The sequence below is a fragment of the Vitis vinifera genome, chromosome 10 (genome assembly GCF_030704535.1).
Source record: "Vitis vinifera cultivar Pinot Noir 40024 chromosome 10, ASM3070453v1".
In the NCBI taxonomy this organism is placed as follows: Eukaryota; Viridiplantae; Streptophyta; class Magnoliopsida; order Vitales; family Vitaceae; genus Vitis; species Vitis vinifera.
This window is the reverse complement of record NC_081814.1, coordinates 8,137,810-8,159,229: the sequence shown is the minus strand read 5'-3', so window position 1 is coordinate 8,159,229 and position 21,420 is coordinate 8,137,810. Positions and strand designations below refer to the sequence as shown.

The 21,420-nt window shown below is 32.6% G+C and overlaps 2 protein-coding genes across 2 annotated transcripts; one reads left to right on the top strand and one right to left on the bottom strand.

Annotated features, from left to right (window-relative positions):
• Positions 1-655: 655 nt before the first annotated feature.
• Positions 656-11,405, top strand: LOC100241189 (protein HIGH CHLOROPHYLL FLUORESCENCE PHENOTYPE 173, chloroplastic). The gene is made up of 17 exons (XM_002265510.4): positions 656-847; positions 1,607-1,861; positions 1,950-2,111; positions 2,334-2,384; positions 4,216-4,350; positions 4,544-4,567; positions 4,702-4,813; positions 6,576-6,701; positions 6,849-6,898; positions 8,024-8,182; positions 8,261-8,356; positions 8,438-8,553; positions 8,685-8,808; positions 9,824-9,937; positions 10,152-10,232; positions 10,710-10,895; positions 11,205-11,405. The coding sequence occupies exons 1-16, from the start codon at positions 782-784 to the stop codon at positions 10,854-10,856; spliced, it is 1,818 nt and encodes a 605-aa protein (XP_002265546.1). The 5' UTR covers positions 656-781; the 3' UTR covers positions 10,857-10,895; positions 11,205-11,405.
• Positions 11,406-13,320: 1,915 nt separating this feature from the next.
• Positions 13,321-14,019, bottom strand: LOC100254835 (uncharacterized). Its single transcript, XM_002268683.4, has 2 exons — positions 13,633-14,019; positions 13,321-13,510 (listed from the first exon to the last, which is right to left on the bottom strand). Exons 1-2 carry the CDS (start codon positions 13,918-13,920, stop codon positions 13,493-13,495), a joined length of 306 nt encoding a protein of 101 aa, XP_002268719.1. The 5' UTR covers positions 13,921-14,019; the 3' UTR covers positions 13,321-13,492.
• Between the last annotated feature and the right edge of the window lie 7,401 nt (positions 14,020-21,420).

The following is a 21,420-nucleotide window of genomic DNA, read 5'->3' as shown; positions in this document are numbered from 1 at the left end:
ATTAAATTATATCAGCAAGTTACTTTTAATTTAATAGAAAAAGTCAAATATTTTGACTTTTTCTATTCAGTCAAAAAACAAATACCACCTTATTCTCAATCCTATTCTAATAAAAATTTAAACAGGGGAGTTGATAATTTTTCATACCCTACTCCACCATATTTATTTTTAAAATTTTTTAATTATATTAAATATATTTTATCAACAAATAAATATTATAAATTTTTAAAAATTATTTTATTTTACAAAAATTTTATTTTAGTGTAAAATCACTTCACTAAAATAAAATTTTTGTCCTAAATATCTTACTTTTGGGTATTTTAATAGTATATAATTAAATGTATCATAGTTTTCTTATGATCGCACCGGTCCTGAAGTTAACGACTGGGTAAACCTCTAGTGGCCCTGAGGGGACTCGAACTGGTGACCATAGGGGAGCAAACCCAAGGCCGGACCAACTGAACTACCCCTCAGGGTTGTTGGACAATGATTTTAAAAAGTATTAATAATAACCGTTTATTCTTTTAAACATTTCAAAGATTTTCATTCTGTATATCAGAAATGCTAGAAACGGTTGAATGAGTCACTCTCAAGCGTATTCTCATTTTCATTTACTCATTTACCTCAAAATGAGGCAGGGAAGCATATTCAGATATTCTAGACTCCAGTGTGTTTGTTATGCGACCAATGGTTTTATGTGTGGTCCATATTTACTCCAGCTCTTCAACAGAGATATCCTGAAACGCATTGGCTTCCTTGGTGGATTCTTTACTATCAGGAAATGGACTGTTTTTGCTGCTCCACAAAATTACCATCATCTCCATCTTCCTCCATTCTCAACCAAAGGGTAAGTCACCTACACCAGTCTCCTTATCGCCCTCTTTTCAATGTTCTGCTGTTGCTATTTGCTACGCTATGAATTTCCCATTCTTTTGATTTTCATTTAATGAAACATACACTTGTAGTTGATATCGCCACACAAACCTAGACAAGTTATGGGTGATTTTGGGTTCCAACTTACTTCGTGGTTGTACTACTTTTTCAAGTGTTCCTGCAAATATACCATGAATTTGAGTTGGGTTCTTGAATGGATGATTGTTTCTTGGTTTTAATAGTGATACTGAAATTCTTTCTTTCCAATTGGATACCAAATTGAGCTGAGCCTTATTGAAAATATTTGGGGATGAAATGTTTCTAAGCAATTCTGTGCTTGTTCATTCCTTCTTTAATATCACAAGCTTGGCTGTGAAATTTCTCCAAACTTTTCCTCTTTGTTTTCCTGGTTTAATTCTTATTTTAGAATCATTGCGGGCATTGATTAGTTTTTGAATTCTAAATTTAGCACTGCACTAGACTGTTCTGTGCTGGACATGATAATCAAAAGAAAACCAATATCTTTCCACACTTGGTTAGCATTTTCAAGTACTGTTCTTGGTCTAAATAAAAGTGCATTCGAAGTGCTAATTTTACTATACTTGCTTTCTAGAATCATTCTTGCTGAACTAAATATGATGCATGAGTTGGGTTGAATTTGATTGACATACAATCATCTTTCCTTAATTTAAGGTCATTTCAATATTTATAACAAAACAAACTGATATTGCAGGCTTCTTCATCACCTGTTGGTGGAAGATTTTCTAAGAAAGTTTTACGACCTGGGCTGCTGTCTTCTCCACATTCTGAACCTTTTATTCAACTTAATGACAGACTAAATCCTTTTGCTTACCAGCGAAGGTCATCAAATTTTTCTTTGAGAACATATAAAGGGCCCATATATGCAGAAGCTAAAAAGCAAGCCTGGGATTTGGGCAGATTTTTAAGTACATTGTACTTTTTCAATGGGCCTCCATCTCCTGCTAAGGTTCTGTGGTTTCTCTTTTAATTTTGCTTATGTTTAGCCATAAATAATATCCATATTTAAACTGACAAGATTTCTTTTATTTGTGAAGTTCTTTGAATTTCTCATAGAGAAACTTTCCGGTCCAACACCTAGTGAACCAGAAAAGGCGATGGAAACTTCTGGTATCGTCTTGGTAGCAGGAGCCACTGGAGGCGTAGGCAGAAGGGTAGTTGACATTTTACGCAAAAAGGGACTGCCAGTTCGAGTATTGGTATTCTGCTTCCCTTCTTGATGTTAATGATTCCATTTTCAATTGTAATGATAGCTCCAATTTTCTCCAATGGCCACATTCTATTCTAGATATGTAACCCCAATTCAATGGATAAGCTAATGAAGCCATTCCAAAACTCCCTTATCAAATTTTATAATTATAGAAGCTGGTTTCTCATGTTTCCATTCATGAATATTTTGTTTCATATGAATGGTCTTACAGGTCAGAAATGAGGAGAAGGCAAGAAAGATGTTAGGTCCAGACATTGACTTGGTGAGCTAGCTATAAGTACCTCTGTGGAAACTGTTATTTATACTTGTTAAATTCATAATTCACTAATTTTATGCCCTTGCCCTAGTTATTGCTTTAAAATTTTGTGTTTACAAGGGTTAAGGATGAAACAATGATGCACATGATGGAGGGTTTGCCCTTCCATTTTATACCTTTTTCTAATATCTATTTATTTGTTTTCCCTTCACATAAGAGACAGTTCCATCTGTGTACTAAATTATTTTTTGTTACCAGTTTCTCAATTAAGCTCCAATCCCTGATTAATCTCTGAATACAAATGCTTTTTTATGAACTCTAATCATTAAAAAAATTTCTTTTTGTAAGAGATATCAGATACTTTTGTAGATATGAAATATCAACCAACAGTTTTCCATTTATCAGAAATTTGTTAGAAGAAGTTTTGGCAAATTCATGTCCATGGGAATGCAGGCCACTATACCAGATGGAACAGAATGAATAAAAGATCTTACATCCTTCCTATTATGGTATCATGGGCATATGATCCTCTCCTTTAATTACTTAGTTGGAACATGATAAGTTAGGTTTCCAATGCTAGTGGAGTTTTTTCTTCCTCTAAAAATGATTAGTAATATAGTAATTTGAAAATACACCGGTTCCCTATTTTCTTTTGTAAGCCTTTTAGCTGAGTACTAAAAATGTCAAATTATCACTTACCTAAAAAGGTTAAATAGTTGAGTGATGAGCCGAAAATTTATTTCAAGATGGCTTACATTTGACACCTTGTCTTATGTCCGGCTTCTTCTCACAAACCCATGGGTGTATAAGCAGAGAAAGAGGTCCGATCTCATGACCTACTCTAGGAACCAGCATTTTGATATCATGTGATTAGAGAGAAGGATAAGAAACCTAGCCATAGGATTAGAAAAAGGGTTTGCCTTTCTTAAGAACTTAACCATGTACATATTGTAGTCCATTGACAAATGGTTGGTATAACAGTGGGTATGATTGAGTGATTAGATCATTACAATGTGCTTAGCTTGGTTGAATTCTACCATTGGTAGGTATTCACAACCTAGACATATAACCGATATAGGAAAACATATTCACTTTGACTACGGCTGGATGGTGTGGCTGAATGATGGCCAACTTGGACACAGTGTAGCAATAAGTTTTTATCCTCTTTAATGGCTAGTTAATGTGGTGCAGCTGAATCATGGCCAACTTGTACACAGTGTAGCAGCAAGTATTTATCCTCTTTATGGGCTAGTTAATGCGCTTTGGCCTCTTCTGCTCTTTTCTATTGTTTTTCCCCTGAATCCCTCTCTGTTTATTAGCTTTCAGTTTAATGTTATGCATGCCTACAGAAAGAAAATAAAGGAACAAAAAAGGAAGAAACTTGAATTCTTGGAATTGAAATGCACTTTTCTTTGGGTTTTTCTTACAGTGGACTGCATATCCATTTGTTAGTAGCCTTTTCTGCTAACGTTATGCTAAATCTTTTAAATATACAATACTAGTTTGTTTGGCAAATCCAAACAAATGAAAAATGTTTTGTAGTGGATCTTGTCATTGATCCATGTGAGGACTTTTTCATGGAAAATAAAGGTAGCTGATATAAGTTTTCTTATAGATGACACAATCTATGAGCCAATGACAAAAGTCTGAGAATTAATGTGTGTGACTTTTTGTAGTGAAGTGGGATCGAGCTTATTTACTAAAGTTCATTTCCAATTGGGATGTGTTTGGCAGCATTTTATATCAGAAATCACTGATTCTTTAGTTGCATGTGGCAAGCACTACTGAATAGAAACCTGACAATATTTCAATGCTTCCGATGTATAAAAAAAATTAGATTGTTGGTGACATTACCAAGGAGAGCACTCTTGTCCCCGAGTACTTCAAAGGAGTGAGGAAAGTTATCAATGCTGTTTCAGTCATTGTTGGCCCTAAGGAAGGAGACACTCCTGACAGGGCAAAGTACAGTCAGGTATGATTTGAGCATTACAAAATGACAGAAATTTGTAGGTTCTGCTTGTTGATGAAATATAATTGGCAAATCATAAAAAATATTAATCTAATATCCTTCAATTTGTTGTGCTTCATTATTTTCTTACATATTTCCCAATGTTTTTCTTTCTCTTCCCATCTTAACTCTTGCACTCCAATTTGGCAATGTGCAGGGAATCAAGTTCTTTGAACCGGAGGTGGAACTGATTGCCCATCTTATGTCTCTGTACTTTGTTTAATTTGGAAGTTTATTTTCTTTCTCCTTATTTTGTAGGTTACAAACATGTGGTCCTTTACCAACTAAAGTTCTCTATTTGATTGATGAAAGCAGATAAAAGGTGATTCACCCGAAATGGTGGAGTACATTGGGATGAAGAATTTGATTAACGCTGTAAAGGAGGGTGTTGGCCTTCGAACTGGAAAACTCATATATGGATTTGAAGGTATCCTCTTTCATAGGAAGACATTGATTATCATCCATGCCCATTCATGAAATATTAATTTTAGAAAAACAAAAGTCAATAAAATATAACCCCATAAAAGGGAGTGTTGGGGTCATCATGAATATTCAAAGTATATAAATTACAGGAAAAATTCAAGATAACTCAAATAATAATGTCACATGTGTTGATGCCTAATTTCACACATTCCATGTGGACTTTTGCACTTATGCCATGTTGTCCTAATGTGACATGTTGAATTACCAGTGTCACATTGCCATATGTACTAAATGATTCTCCATTCACATGACTCTAAGTGTCTTGTACTACTACATGCATGCTTTACACTAATGCACCCCATGTTAAGTTGGAAGTTAGGCTTGGCATAGGTACATACCCACCTTACTGGATGCCCACCTGTGGCGAATATTGAGGGAGCATCTATCATCTCCAAATGGGAGACTCTTGCTAGATGAGGTACTACTCTCTAACACATAAATGAGGGAGGGTGGTTTCCCTCTTTAGTTTGCAGAGGTGACTCCTTAGAGTATCCATTTATTGGACTGCACCTCCCTCCCACTCACTTGACCTGGGGGTGGCATCAGTCTGATCTTTCTTATAGGGGGTAGCGTCGATAAGACCCTCATTGCCAAGGTGGCATTGAACTGACCTTCCTCATAGGGGTGGTGTTGACCTGACCCCCTTTGTAGAGTTGGTGTCAACTTGAGCGCCACAAGGTGGTGTTGACTTAACTCCCCATGAGGTAGTTTCAAGCTAATTTTTCACATGGGTGGTGTCAACACATGTCTTCCTTCCGTGGGTGAACACTTACTCCAGGTTTGTATCACTTCATGGCCGTTTCACTTCGTCTTCATAGTCCCTTAAAAGACATTTCACTTGGGGTGTAGCACTGTGATGCTATTACGACTACCAGAGCAGATAGCATGGTTCAGGAGCTCATATGAACTTGTCTCACCTCAATGGTTGAGACCTTGGTTTAGCAAATGGAGTTGGAGGCTTATTGAGGCAGTATAGGTTGCACATACATCAAACTCACTTTGTCTAGATTGAGAAAAAGGAGGACCACTGGTTGGGTCTTAAAGAAAAATGAGGTTCAACCTTAGGCCTCCTCTATATAAAAGATCTACAGTTTAAGTTGCATCTAAGAAACAAGACTACACTTGGATTAATTTGGATTTTGGTCCACCTGAGAGCTTTTGAGCGCATCCCTGAGGGTTCCCTCCTAGGTGCTCCACTTTGGAACAACTGTTACTCGCTTTCCCCTACTCTCCTCTCAATCCGCTCCACTTCCCCCTCAAGCCTTGATGTCTGTCTTTCCTTGTTGCTTATCTCCTATCCTACTAAGGACCCTCTTTTTACATGTAATTAGAATATCTGTTTCAACATACATTTAGCATTAAGTTTTCTTATGTTATTTCTGTACTTTATGTATGTACTAAAGCAAGCAGTAGTCATTTTTGGTTGATGACTTATCCAACATGGTATCCCTTAGTTTATGCTGACTCAACTGAGAACCTTGATTCTCAGCTGGATATCTGAGTTTAAGTAATTATTTTGTATATTTACTTTTGTTCTTCAGAGTGTTTGGCTAACTTTCAACATTGGAAATGAGAGTACTTGGCGAATTTTCAATATCTGAAATGCCATGCATCTTTATATTATTTATTTATTAGATACATGAGTTTGTTCCAGTGCACAATCTTTTCTAATATATGGATAAACTTCTGTGGTTTCCATTTTGCAGGTGGTTTATCCAGAGAACTTCCTTGGGGTGCTTTAGATGATGTTGTGATGGGAGGAGTTAGTGAGAGTACATTTCAAGTAGACCCCACTGGTGGCGAAAATGGTGGGCCTACTGGGGTTTTCAAAGGTTTGTTCTTGTTGAATTTTTCAATCTCTGTATATGTATTATTATTCTAAGAATAAGAAAACCGATACTTCTTGTGAAACTATGGTGGTTTTGTTTTCTAGACTTGAATGTGTTTATTTATTTATTTGTTTTCTGGGTCTACTTCAGGTGTTGTTTCCACTGCCAACAATGGTGGGTTTACTAGTATAAGAACAAGGGTAAGCTGAGATGTTTTTCATGAATTCTATATATCCTTTGTAAATCAAACGCTTTGCTGTTCCTTGATCTGGGCTAATTTCGCTATTGATATAATTGTAACTGTATCCAGTCAGTCTAGGCACCCTTATTTACTTCAATGAAATGGCATTGACAACCCATGTAAATGACATCATTCAGTTTTTTCAAAGATAGCAATTCAAAATAAATCTATTTCTTATTCTTCTCATGCTTGTAATATTTGTTTTTAGGATATTAGAAAATGATGTTATAGCAGTTTCCATGCTTTTTCTCCTTTTTCTTTTTGGAAATTGCTTTATTCCAAACCCTATGGAAAGCATATTGGAACGATTGCATTATGTGAGATGCTAAAATGCATCTTAATTCTAGTTATTGTGCCCAACAACAATAATTCTAGTTATTGGAGTGACAATGTCAAATTTTAATCTATTAATCTGTAAGAAAACTACAGAATGAATGTTAGTTACCAACTGGTGTGTTCTAGGTCTTGAGTCACTATCTTAACATTCTCATCAAACAACTATTTATGTCATGTCGTCTCTCAAACCTTACAACCATACTGACCCCTAATGTGGCTTGAAGGGAAGGGATTCTTACAACAAGGGGATTGGGTTTCCTCAGCAGCTTCAACATTTTATGCAAAGCATGAATTGTTTATCATTTCATACTCTTCAGACATCGGAGAGCAAGTACTCCCTAGTCATTGTCTTTGGAATTAATCATCAACCAGAAGAATGGTGATTGTCGTGCTTAGATCCGTTTTTCAGATAACTAGGATTATGAAATCTATATGAAGAACTTTCAAATCATGCTTTGATAATAGAGACCATAATTTTCATATAGTTTGCAGAGTCAAAACAATAATACCTAATCCATTTTTTCCTGTATGAAATTTTCATTACTGTTTAAGAAGGATTACCTTGTATGCAATTCTTGCTGTTCCTGGCATTGCCACATTTGTTCTCTTCAGCTTAGATGATAATCCTCTTCTCTTTGTGTATTTTTGTTAGTTTTCTTGTTTTTAGGGGACCTTTTGTAACGAGTTACTTGAATCAGTGATTGCATTTTCCTATGTGAAACATAAATTCACTTGTATTAGATTTCAGAATTTTTCAGTACCTGAGGATGTTTCTGCATATGATGGTTTGGAGCTGCGCCTTAAAGGAGATGGCCGCCGGTATAAACTTATTGTTCGAACAAGTAATGATTGGGATACTGTAGGTTATACAGCAAGCTTTGACACTGTAGACAGCCAATGGCAATCAGTAAGTCATATTATGTCTGCATAATGAATAGCTATGTTAAATAATATTTGTTCTCAATCTGTGATCTATTTCTTTCAGATACAGTTGCCATTTTCTTCTTTGAGGCCCATCTTTCGAGCACGAACCGTACTTGATGCTCCTCCCTTTGATCCAAGCAAAATTTTGTCATTGCAGGCATGCTTCCATGCTTATTGTTCTCGTTCAGCTTTGTGATTTTTTGCTAAGTTTTTGTTGATGAATGCAAAATTGTTCCAGCTCATGTTCAGCAAGTTTGAATATGATGGAAAACTGAATCCAACTTTTGCGGAAGGCGCATTTCAGCTTCCAGTATCAAGCATAAGGGCATATATAAAGGATCCCATCACTCCCAGGTTTAATATTCCTTCTCATTTTGCTAAAATTAGTCCATACACACATTTCTGTAGTTTATGTGCTGGAAAGCAGGTTATCTTCTTGAGTCATGTTCTGCTTTCCTTATCTTTTGAAGTTGCTCCACTTGTAGGTTTGTACATGTGAGCTCTGCTGGAGTCACCCGACCTGAGAGGCCAGGACTTGACCTTAGTAAACAGCCTCCTGCTGTTCGCTTGAACAAGGAATTGGGCTTCATTCTCACATTCAAGTTGAAGGTTTCATACTATCTCAATGCATGCTGTTTTGTGAAATTCAGATCATGAACTGCCAAAACTGGAAGCTTTTTGAGTTGAATTGGATAGCTGTTGTGATCCAATCGAATGACCTGTGATATAAAACATAAGAAAAAGTGGAAAGGAAAATTGGAGAAACAAAAACTACTTTATAAAAAGAGCATATACAACTATCTTTAATTGAAATTTTGTAAAAAATTCAGGGAAAAATGTGTCAGATGAAACTGTAGAAATTGTTTCTTAGCATGCAGCTCAGACTTTAGATGGTACTAAAAAAAGCACACTGAACAAAAATGCCTCCTGTAGGTGGCAAGAAGTGTGCGCTTAAAAGCATGTAAAAGTCATTGACAAGTGAAATGTCATGAATATTTTTTGGTTAACCTGGAACTGCATCTGAACATGATGTAGTCAATGTGTACATATTGCAATGCCTTGCAACAGAAGTCTAGGACAACTGTGAATATTTCCTAATTTAATTTAAATCAACTTGCTTTAGGAGAGAATCACTGGTTGGTGCTTGTATTTGCACTCTTGGTTTGTTTTGAAACTCAAATATATAACAGCATACACAGCATATACTGGTTATATCAACATGACATATATTGAAAATTATCACCAGTTGCATGGGGGACGCTTGAAGGGGCCACTGCCTCCCTATTTCCTTGGATTATATTTTAATTGGACCCCCTTGGGTTTTGTATATATTTCACAGAAGCTCTTAATAAAAATTGTATATCCAGTTTGCTCTCCTGCTCCACTCCACAAGTGAAAATTTCATGTGTCCTCATCTAATTGTAACCAAGTATAGCCTAAATGTCACTAGATTTGGGTGATCAATGTGGGTCTATGTCTATACATCTTCCTGAGCACTTTTATAATTTTTAACATCTAATCTGTTGTCTTTTGTTGGCCAACTAGCTAACTAGGAAGTGAAAACTCCATGTGGCAGCTCTTTATTTATTTTTTCATTTTTCTTAGCCGGTCACTTTTACAACAGGGAGAGGATTTGATACGGGAAAGTGGAGTGCCTTATGCAATTGTGAGGCCTTGTGCATTAACTGAGGAGCCTGCTGGAGCTGATCTCATTTTTGATCAAGGAGACAATATAACGGTATTGCCATCAAAGTGGAATTTTAACAGTGCTGTTGTTGTTGCCCAACGGTCCATATGTTGCTAAGCTTTTCTAATTCATTTTAATATATCCAACATAAAATATCTCTTCCATTTATATTACTTTGGTTTGTGAAACTTACTCATTGGGTTTCTGATAATAGGAATTATGTCTGATTTCTTATGACAACATATTCTATTTATATGATCTACAGGGCAAGGTATCTAGGGAAGAGATTGCTCGCATTTGCATTGCTGCTCTAGAAAGCCCTTATGCATGTGACAAGACATTTGAGGTTTGTTACTCTTATGGACTTTTTCTTTGCTTGCCATCATGAAATGTACATCTTCCCATCTCCCTCTACTAACGAATGCCATATGTAGCTGTGGGAAAATTATTGAATGAAGCTTGATTTTATAGTTCCCTTCAACTATTTGTATTGATGAAATTGAGTGTCCATATTATGAGACAGATTCTACTTTGGGATGTGTTAAATTTTTTACGGAAATGATTTATGTTAATGATATTCATATTAGCAAGAACTTTTTTCTAGTTACACATTTGTATTTGCTCCATAATTCAAAATTCCAAGGCCCTAGAATGTTAGAACTTGTGCCATGTCCATTCAGAGCTCCTGAATAAATAAGACCAAAGCCGCTAGTTTAAGCAGGATTTTAACCTCTTCTTTCATTTTCTGTTTTGGGCTAAAAGAAGTTCCCTCCTGTGAGTAATGGGTTTAGGACATTGTCACATTGCTTTTGTTCTTTTGCAGGTTAAAAGCGTGATCCCATTTAGCGAGCCGTTTACAGTGGACCCCGAAAATCCTCCCCCAGAGAAGGATTACAATTTATACTTCAAAACTTTGAAGGATGGCATCACTGGGAAAGAGATGTTAGAACAAAGTCCTGTACCACTATGATGTTGAAAACTAACAGGACCACCTTCATTATTATGCCTTGTAAGTACAATGCATGTGATTTTATATTTATTTTATTGTATTTTTAAAAAATTTAATAAGTGAAATTAATTGATTTTGGAAAAGAAAATATCCACGCAAATCACATCAACTTTATCATATGCCATTCTTGTTATCACAAGCATGTGGATTAGGATCTTACTTTTGTCAATGATGTGAGGCAGCAAGCTGTTCCTTGATGTCCTTGAAAAGATCAAATATAATCGGACACCCACCAATTATTGAATAATTCAATAGAGCAGATTCATGATCACTACCCAAAATTAATCATGTCATGCTATACCATTTCAGGAACGTTTCTCTACAGGACAACAGAGTTCAAAGAAACTACCAGCTTTGGGAGGAGTTTAGCAAAGTATAGGTATAGCGGATGATAATTTAACTATGTAAGATTGGAAAAAGAGTGAATGGTTTGCTTGTCATAAATTCTCTGTACATTTTTCATATGTATATATAATCATAGATACCTCTGAGGATATCCATTTTCTTTTATCTTTATGTTACAATCAAACTAATGGGGATGCAATTTGATTGGACAATGAACATGGGTTAATTGTTAGACAGCTGAGCTGATGTTGGTTTTTTTCCTGGAAAATCCTGTATAGGAGAAACGGGTTACTGGGCAACTAGAAATCAAAGGTGGTGATAACCCTCCACTTCCACACATTCCTCTTATCTTATTTTTGTTTGACAAGTGTAAATGACCTGAATTTTTTATTGAAGGAGGAGTTGGGTATTTAGGAGGAAAAGTGCTGGGCATTTAGGGGAAGAGAGAAGAAGCGTGGACAGAGAATCTTGGGGAAGTGATATGAACAGCTGTATTGGCGCAAAAGTCCAGGCGAATCGCGGGGCTCAGTTACGGTCCCTCAGACACACCTTATCTGCACCTCCCTGCATCTGCCCTTCCTCTTGGGCTATTTCCTTTTTGCCCTTTCCTTCTAGTGTTTTAGAAGAACTTCATTTGTTAGGTGTTAGTGTTACTAACGTGAAATCTAAAAGATGGAACCAGATTTTGTATGTTCAAATAATGGAAAGCTAATATTATAAAATGAATTTAAATAAAAGACCAAGACACAAGACGTGACTGCCACCAATTCCATTATAAATGACTCCTTTGCTTCATATTCCTAATCACGACATTACATTAAAAGATAGTGATTTACGTGTACTTTTTAAAAAGAAGAGCGCAGTGGCATGTGTGACTCCAAACTGGTGTGTTTGAATAAAGGAACACCCATGAGTCATGACAGTTGATACAACCCCATGTGTAATTCCAATACATGATATGACTTATGCACCAAAGCTCATACGATCAATGATGTCACATGCACCCAGCTTCTCTTCTCATTCAAAACTCACCATTTCCGGACTCTTTCAAATCAAAATCCAGGTCAGTCAAAGTGCTGGTTTTTGAGGGACCCAGTACCCATCTGATACAGCTTCAGAAACACTGACACTCAAGGTTGAAGGAGGGTGACGTTATATTTGCAAAGGTTTGAGAAAGGAGACACAAGTTAAAAAGCACCTCTGTGAAAGCTGTCTCAAGTTTTGGTCGTAAAAAAGCTTCCCCAATCACCTTGCTATGCTAAAAAAAGGTACTCTTATTTTAAAGGCTAGGGCGCAACTATAGTAAAAGGTTCCTAAAAAGCAGAGCTGCAACCATCTCGTCTTTAGAATGTGCTGATGCATGCAAGTCCAGTCGATACAGGGCAAAAAGCGCTGGCCCTCATGCAGATGAGTCAGCTTGTTATTCCCCTGTCGCAGGGGCAGCCATGGGACCTTTGAGATGAAAAGTAATTTTTTAAGCAGAACTTTGAAATTTAAGATCAATAACATGTATGGATGATTGTTTTGGAGTCTGGGTTTTTGTAATTTGGAGGATCTACCAATTATTATTGTACTGGAATTCACAAAAAGGCATAAAACAGAGCTTCTCCCAATTATACGTTTACTTTTTGTTTCTTTGTATCCATCTTTTGGCATTCTTACACTAACAAGATATTGCTACTGGGCTATGCAGATCATTGTCTACCCATCCAGGTCAGGACTGTGGTTGAGTTTGACAGATGATATGAAACCATTTGAGCCCACCTTGTTTGACCATTTCCTTGGATATGTTCCTAAATTCAAGCTAGTGCAAATAAGTAAAGGCAATTCATGTGTTGCTGCTGAGACAAATGGTAATGTCCATAAATTTAACCACAAGCTTCCAATTTTCTTCTCTTTTGAGATCAGATTCATCCATCACTCTTCTTATGTGCACATGAATATAGGTTAAGGCTCCAAAAAAATTAGACAAAGGAAAGGAAAGGAAAGGAAAAGAAAGGACAATGCATTAGAAGGGTTTCTAGCATTTTTCTTCCCTGTTCTCTCATTCTTTTTGGAATCAAATATGGAAACTGAAAAACTGCAAAGAAACTAGAAATAATAAATGTATTCTCTGTATATTCAAACATTTACATCATGATGGAAACCCAACAAAATAAATCGAAAAAAATTCTGGGTCTTTTCTGTATAGGTCCCGACCTGCATGAACAACCACCATTTCTGGAGTTAAGTTGATGATGGTGGCTTTCCCTTCAGCAGCACCAAAATGCCTGCAAAAAAGAAACCCGTCATATATAAGTGAAGTAAGTCAGAATTCAAGTAGTAGTAGAATTTAAATCTCTTCCTTCAAAACAGTAATGAAACAGTACGGCAAGTGAGTGTGGCTCCATACATAGAAACAAACTCTGCGCTTTCTACCACGGCGAGACCCCGTAACACTTTTGAGTTTGGCCAGCATTTCGTGTTCGTTGAATATTTTCCCCGGAGAACTCAAAAACACACTTCTTCGAATTGGAGGAGACCACAACCCACTCTGCTCATAATCAAAGTCGAATTCCGAAGAGTCGAAAAACTTCTGTAGAAGCCTGTCGGAGACAGATTTTGACACCACTTGGACTCTTAGAGGAGAAGGAGAGGGAGAGGCCCCAGGCAGCGATGGTGAAGATGAGATTGCAGACATTTGATAAAAAATTTGAAACGGGAGTCTAAAAGAGAACAAGATAAAATGCTAAGTTTTGGGATTGGTGATGATATTGAGAGAAGCAGACAAGATTTAGAGAAGGGTTTTTGGAGATTAATGCAAAGGTGTGGGTACTTCGATAAAGACGTGTATGGCTGTATGCAATCATGAAAGGACGTGGGCTGCATTATAAGAGCTTCTTCTTTGGTGTCCCAATCAGGCCCTAAGCTTAGACTTAGCTGCACCATTTTTAGCATACATTTATTTGAGGACCAGATTAATTCACTTGTCCCTAAGTTCTATAAAGCATTTTTCTTATTAAAAGATATACTGTTAATAACGTTCATCAATGGGAAAATGCTAGCTTAGTTGTTAGGGATGAGTGGCATATATTTTGGTGGAACCCACTTCACAATCATGGTCGAACCCGAGGTCATGATCGATGGTTGGTGAGGCCGGGACCCGGATGGAGACGTTGGCCTGATGATGATCAGAATCACAGTGACTCTCTCTCTCTCAAGATGCCATTGTAATCAAGTGTATACCGTTTTCGGTTGTTAAAGAAACAAATGTGGGATCTGTAGATGATATCGGTAAATTATTATGGCACATGGGGTTGCAAGTTTAACCAATTTTTGATGATGATGCTATGCTTTGGGAAAGGGTAAAAATGAATCCACCCTCAAGATTTTAAGTCCAAAGTTATTCTTTTTTGAAGAAAAAAATAGTGAGAATAGTGTTAATCTCAAAATATTTATTAAAGTAGTCTTTTTTTATCCACGTAATCATTTATACGATTTTTTTTTATGTAAAAAACCACCTTTAATCCGTGGTTTAAAAATTTTTATAAATATCTTTAAAACCACACTTCATAATTATAATTTTATATTTTTCTTTAAAATCATAGTTAACTAACTATGATTTCAAAAATATTTTTAAATTATACCCCGTTTCAATTTTCAATGGTTAGTATTGTGATTTTAAAATTATTTTAAAAATTTTCTTAGTTAAAATATTATGAAATTTTCTTTTATATAATTAAAAATTATACATTTTAATCGAGATATAAGTACAAATCACACTTAATAAGGAAAAATCTAAAATCATAATAGTTGGTATTAATTTTCATATGAAAATATAAAACTTTAAAATAATATAAACAATAAAATAATAAGAAAAAATAATTTTCTTTAATTTATATGTGATAAAATTCATAAAAAAAATATAAACATTTTATTTATCATAAATATATAAAATTTTATGGGAGTGCATGTAGGTGAAATTATTTTCTCAAAATTTTGAAATTAAAAAAAAAAGATAAAAAATTATTTTAAAACAATGGTAAAGAAAACTTTTGTTAATGATAAATTTAAAACTACAATTAATAAATGTGATTTTAAATAAAATTTTTAAAAAAATTGTAAAACTACGGTCACTGAATATGGTTTTAAGGATATTTTTGAAACTATAAAAGATTTTAAAAATTGTAGAAATTGTAACATATGCAAGTTTTTTTTTTTTTTTATGAATAAAAATTTCAATTAAATAAGCAAGTAACATGTGTAGGTTTGAAGGATGTCTTTGAAACCACAGTTGCTAATTATGATTCTAAATAAAATTGTAAAACCATATATTATAGTTTTAATTATATTTTTTAAACCATAGCTAATTTTCAAAATATTTTTAAAATCATAATTACTAACTATGGTTCTAAAAAAGATTTTAAAAATAATTTTAAAATCACAATACTAACTATTAAAATTTGTAACGAAATGTGATTTAAAAATATCTATGAAACCACAATTAGTAACTATGATTCTAAAAAAATTGTAAAACCACAGTACGTGAATGTAGTTTTAAATATATTTTTAAAAAATTTTAAATCACAATCATCAATTATGGTTTTTTACACTTAAAAAAAATCCACTTAACAAAGTTTAATACTATTCGTCAACACAACTTCAATTCAACATGATTTTGATAGGTTTGGGTTAAGTATAATTATGTTAGGTCAAATTCGTATTAACTTATATATCCATCTAATAAATTGGTTATTGTTGAGTCAAACTACATTATACAAATTTGATTTGAATTGTTCTATTTAATAATTGTGCTAATTAAACTAACTATAACTCAAACTTATTTAATCCATATTTAACTTATTTCAAATTTATTTTTAAATAAATAATTAAATTAAATTAAAATATATGCTAGAACGAAAGATTAATCATTTAAACATATACAAAACCTAATTCAATCTGATTAATAAATAAAATAATATGATTATTAAATGAGTTAAATGAATGACACAATGTGTCATTTGATTAAGTTAAGCTGTTTAATTGAAAGCTTAAGTTTTTGACGTGAAACGAAGATGACCGAATACACAAATTGTTAATCTAGGATTTCTTCAACATCCAAATTTGTACACATGCTTGAAGAAAGTAAGAAAAGAAAATGTTTGGTGATAGTATGGGAACATTCTCTTTACTTGAGGGTCAAGTTTGAGCTTGCAGAAGAGAAAAAATTAAAAGAATAAATTTGAAACATGGGCATATCTAATATAAATTTAATTTCGTTCACATGGTTTGTTTATATATCATTAATTTGATGCAGCTTGTGAGCACCTACGAAATTCAATTGGTTGAATTGACTTTCTTTCTATTTTTACCCGAATCGGACCCAAATAATGGCTGATCTCGCTGGTTTCATCCACAGAGCAGTCTGAGCAAACCAGTTATCCGCCACCCTTATGTGACGACCCAGCCCGACCCAGCCCAGCCCAGCTCAACCCGGCCCAACCCAGCAACAGATAAGTCTGCATCTGAGCCCGACTCTTTACAGCAAACCGACCGTCATATTTATGTTTCCCTTGCCTTTTTCCTTCCTATCCCTTCATCTTTACTCAAGAGTCAAAGACTGAAAAACAATGATACCCAAGAACTTAAAGAATATTTAGCTTCTATTTGAATTTTTTCTTAAAAATAATTTTAATAATATATTTGTTAAACTTTTGATTGAAAATAATTTTGAAAACATATTGTAAGTACATTAAAATTTCACTTCGTTTCTTCTAAAGTAATCTATGATATTTATACTATATCAAGGGTCCACACGTCATCTTTTAAATGTCTTGACTAGTAACTACTTATAATAAAATAATATTCCTTGAACTTTTGTGGTCGTATTAGTAATAACACGATCACTATGAGTAGATGAATAGCAGCACAAATTTCGAATGGTTTATATGAGCATCTTATTATAGCATTTGTATCATCAAAACAAGAACTATTTTATTATAACTACTTCACATATTATTTTTAAAATAGAATTGAGATATTTCCAAATAATTTTTATGAACTTTTTTAATAATAATTAAAAATATTAAAAATACTTTAAATTTTTTTGTATTGTATATAAATCTATAATACCTTTGTGAAGAGAATGTTGAGAAAACCATTTTTCCCATTTAAGCATTCAAACAAAATTTTGTTATTAAAAACAATTAAGAACTCTTTTTACTATTTTTAAAGATGAATTTTTGAGTTTTTTTTTTTTTTTTTAAGTGTAATCAAATATGCTAGCTTTTATAATTGTTATAGAAAATGTTGATCAAGCAAATCTGATATGTTTTTAGATCTTTCTTGTAAAAAGTTTGGAGAATATTTGAATATTTTGAAAATATTTGTATTATAATTAAATGTTGTGACTCGAGTTCTTTCATGATTGATTAAATCCTCACAAATTCAACAATTGTTGCTGCAAATTAATGTTTTCATATCTAGAAAACCATCTCTTTCACATTTTGGTTTCAATATAACCAAACAAAAAATCTTCTACTTCGCTTTCATAAATATTACCTTTAAAATGTTTCAATTTCATAAATTGACATGAAGATGTTTAAAAATAATTATCATTTTACATCATGTTCTTGATTCTACAAATTTAAAATGGTTAGATAGGACATGACATGATATTGTTTGATCCAATCTCATAGATTGACATGAAGATGTTTAAAAATAACTATCTTTTTACATCATGTTCTTGATTCTACAAATTTAAGATGGTTAGATAGGACATATTGTTTATTCAAAAATCGTGCAAAATCATAGGTATTGGGAAAAAAAAAAGATATTGAAGAAAGAATATTATAGGTAATTCTAATTTGATGAAAATGAGTAACATTAGTCTTTAAATAGTTGTCATTACAAAACTAACTTCTAACATCATTTTAACAATTAAAACTAACATTTGAAACTGATAAGAATTTGTTAAGCCTATAACTAATTACTCACTTCAAGAATAGGAAACCAACTCTTTGTCATTTTTGTTTTTTGTTTCAATTTTTAAAAAATAACAAAACAAAAATCTTCTATGTCAACTTTATAAACATTATCTTTAACATGTGTCAATCTTTCATAAAAGACAATTTTGTAGGTGCTAGGCTTATAAAAAAAATATTAAAAATTAATGAAAATGTGGGCTATAAAAATATTATAGAATCGATTGCAACTATAATTACATTCAACATCTAATCATAGTATGATATTTCATAGACTGACATGATATTTAAAAGCAACTATGATTCTATCTCATATTCTTAATTATACAAATTTATGATGGTATGCTAACACATATTGTTTATTAAAAAATCAAGCAGTATTATAAGTAACAAATTATTTTGTCACTTCCCTTTAAATTATTTAAAAAAATAATCAAATCAAAATTTTCTTCTTTAGCTTCATAAATTTTGTCTTTAACAAGTGTCAATCTTTTATAGAAGTTAATGTTAGGGATACGAGCCTATAAATAAAAAATATGGATTACGAAAATAATCATCATTCTACCTTGTCCTCTTGATTCTACAAATTCATGATAGTTAGCTAGCATATATTAATATTATTTATTAAAAAGCCATGTAACATATTAGGAAACCATCTTTTGACATTTTGGTTTAGTTTTTTCAATATAACCAAATAAAGATAATCTATTTCCCCTAAACATTACATTTCACATGTTTTTATGAAAGATTGTTTTATAGATACTAGACCTACAAATAAAAAATATATATACAAAAATAAATATAGTATGGATTATAAAAATACAATAAAATCAACAGAAACTATGGATACACTCTACATCTAATCATGACATGGTGTTGTTTAATCCAGTCTCGTAAACTAACATGAAGATATTTAAAAATGACAAATTCTTCGTCATCTTCTAATCAACTCTATCATTTTGGTTTTTTCAAAATAATCAAACCAAAATCTTATACTTTAACTTCATAAAAAAAAAAATTATCTTTAACATTTGTCAATTTGTCATAGAAGAGACTGTATGGATATTAGACCTACAAATAAAAAAATATAAAAAATAAATAAAATATTGGTTGTTTGATTAAATCTCGTAGATTGACTTTAAAAATAGTTATGATTCTACTTTGTCTTCTTGATTCTACAAATTGATGATGATTAGCTAGCAAACATTGTTATTAAAAATTTGTGCAATATCATGGGAAACCAACACTTTGTCATTTTGGTTTCATTTTTTCAAAATAATCAAACCAAAATCTTCTATTTTAATCTCATAAACATCATATTTAACATGTGTTACTATGTTACAAAAGAGAGTATTATGGATGCTAGACCTACAAATAAAAAAAAACATAAAAAGTAAATATAATACCAATTATAAAAATACGATAAAATCAATAAAAATTATGGATGCACTCTACAATGAGTTATAGCATGGTGTTGTTTGATCCAATCTTGTAGACTTACATGATGTCTAAAAATAATTATGATTCTACTTTATCTTCTTGATTTTACAAATTTATGATGATTATCTAGTACATATTGTTTATTAAAAAATCGTGCAATATCATAAGAAACCAAATATTTATTATTTTATTTTAATTTTTACAAAATAACCAAGTCAAAATCTTTTACTTCAACTTAATAAATATTAATTTTAACTTGTGTCAATCTAACATAGAAGATAGTATTATGGATATAAGACCTATATATAGAAAAATTATATCAAAAAAAAGAAAAAAAAGAAGTAAAACATGTATTATAAAAATACCACAAAATCAATTGCAACATGCACTTTGCATGCAATTATAACATGATTTTATGACATTTGGAGAATATTAATGACTATAACAAAATCTTTTCATCCAATCATACCATTCTCCAAAAGTTTTTGTTATAGTCATTAGTAAACTTTTTCAAAATATTAGAATTATTTTTATTTTTAATAAAAATATCTTTATAGTACAAATTATAATTTATAAAATTCATCACATATAGGTCATACTTATTTTACAACCATGTTTCTTTTGTTATTCAAATGTTATTCTACAAATCAGACTTAAACAAACACTTTCAATTGTTTGAGATTATTGCCTTCAAATTTTATTCTTTATCGGGTGTTATCTAATTTACATGTTATGATATTTTTATTTAGATTTCTTTGGAAAGATTTAATTTCTATGATTATAAGTTTGAACAAAATGTTTGAAGCATGTAGCATTCTATTATTATGAACTAGACTAGTGTTCTACAAGCCCACTTACTATTGTATCAATATCATACTATATTCAACTGAGGATTTAGTCCTAATAATGATTTCCATGTGCTATACCAACAATGAAGTGAATTTTATACTAAGGGATAGTGTTACATGTGCCATCACTTTTGTTAGATAGTGTTATTTACTATTGTATTTTTACTTTAATTACCATAGGGTAATTGAATATAATAAATTAACATGATGAGAATATTTGAAATTTTTTTTTGGCCTTTTTAATAGATAAAAATACATTTTATTACATTTATGACATTTGACTAGATAATACTTTTTAAAAAAATTTTATAAATGGAAAATACCACATTAATAAACAAATTGCCAGTTCAAATAAAAATTAATTAATAAATGTTATGTGATCCTAAAATCATTCCTCCTCCTCATCAATACTTTTAAGAAAAAAATCATTCTTTGCAAATATCTTTTCTTGAATTTCCAACATCTCAATTAAGACTTCATTGTTATTTTATTCACTTTTTAAATCTTCTCCTTATCTTGTGCATGTAGACCTTCTGACATGACTTTTTTTCTTGCTCACTTTTTACTCTTTGTGTGTGGATCCTTTGAGGACAACACTTTCCTCATGCAAGTTAGCTACTCTCTGCAATATAATTACTCGAATTTGCCTCCCATTGAAAGGCACTTAAGTTACCTACTTAGGTTAGTTTGCGCATAACTTCACATGGCTATATAAGTCCACCTAATTCTAATTTTGGTTGTTTGATGCTTAGATATGTTAGTTATATAAGTATAGTGAATAGATATCAATCCAATCTATAGTGAGGGTAGCTAAGAAACCCATATTTAAGTATCTTTAGAGCATAAAAGTTTATATGATTGTATACAAGTTGATAAGTTAGTATCCATTAAGTGTATAGAATCAATCTTACACCTTGTTCTTTACTAGAG

What these genes read in the sequence shown, in the direction of transcription:
- LOC100241189 (XM_002265510.4), top strand. Translation starts at nt 782, where the DNA reads ATGGACTGTTTTTGCTGCTCCACAAAATTACCATCATCTCCATCTTCC. An exon ending in TAGGTCCAGACATTGACTTG is followed by an intron (nt 2,385 to 4,215) that starts GTGAGCTAGCTA and finishes AAAAAAAATTAG; the next exon opens with ATTGTTGGTGACATTACCAA. An exon ending in GCCTACTGGGGTTTTCAAAG is followed by an intron (nt 6,702 to 6,848) that starts GTTTGTTCTTGT and finishes GGTCTACTTCAG; the next exon opens with GTGTTGTTTCCACTGCCAAC.
- LOC100254835 (XM_002268683.4), bottom strand. Translation starts at nt 13,920, where the DNA reads ATGTCTGCAATCTCATCTTCACCATCGCTGCCTGGGGCCTCTCCCTCT.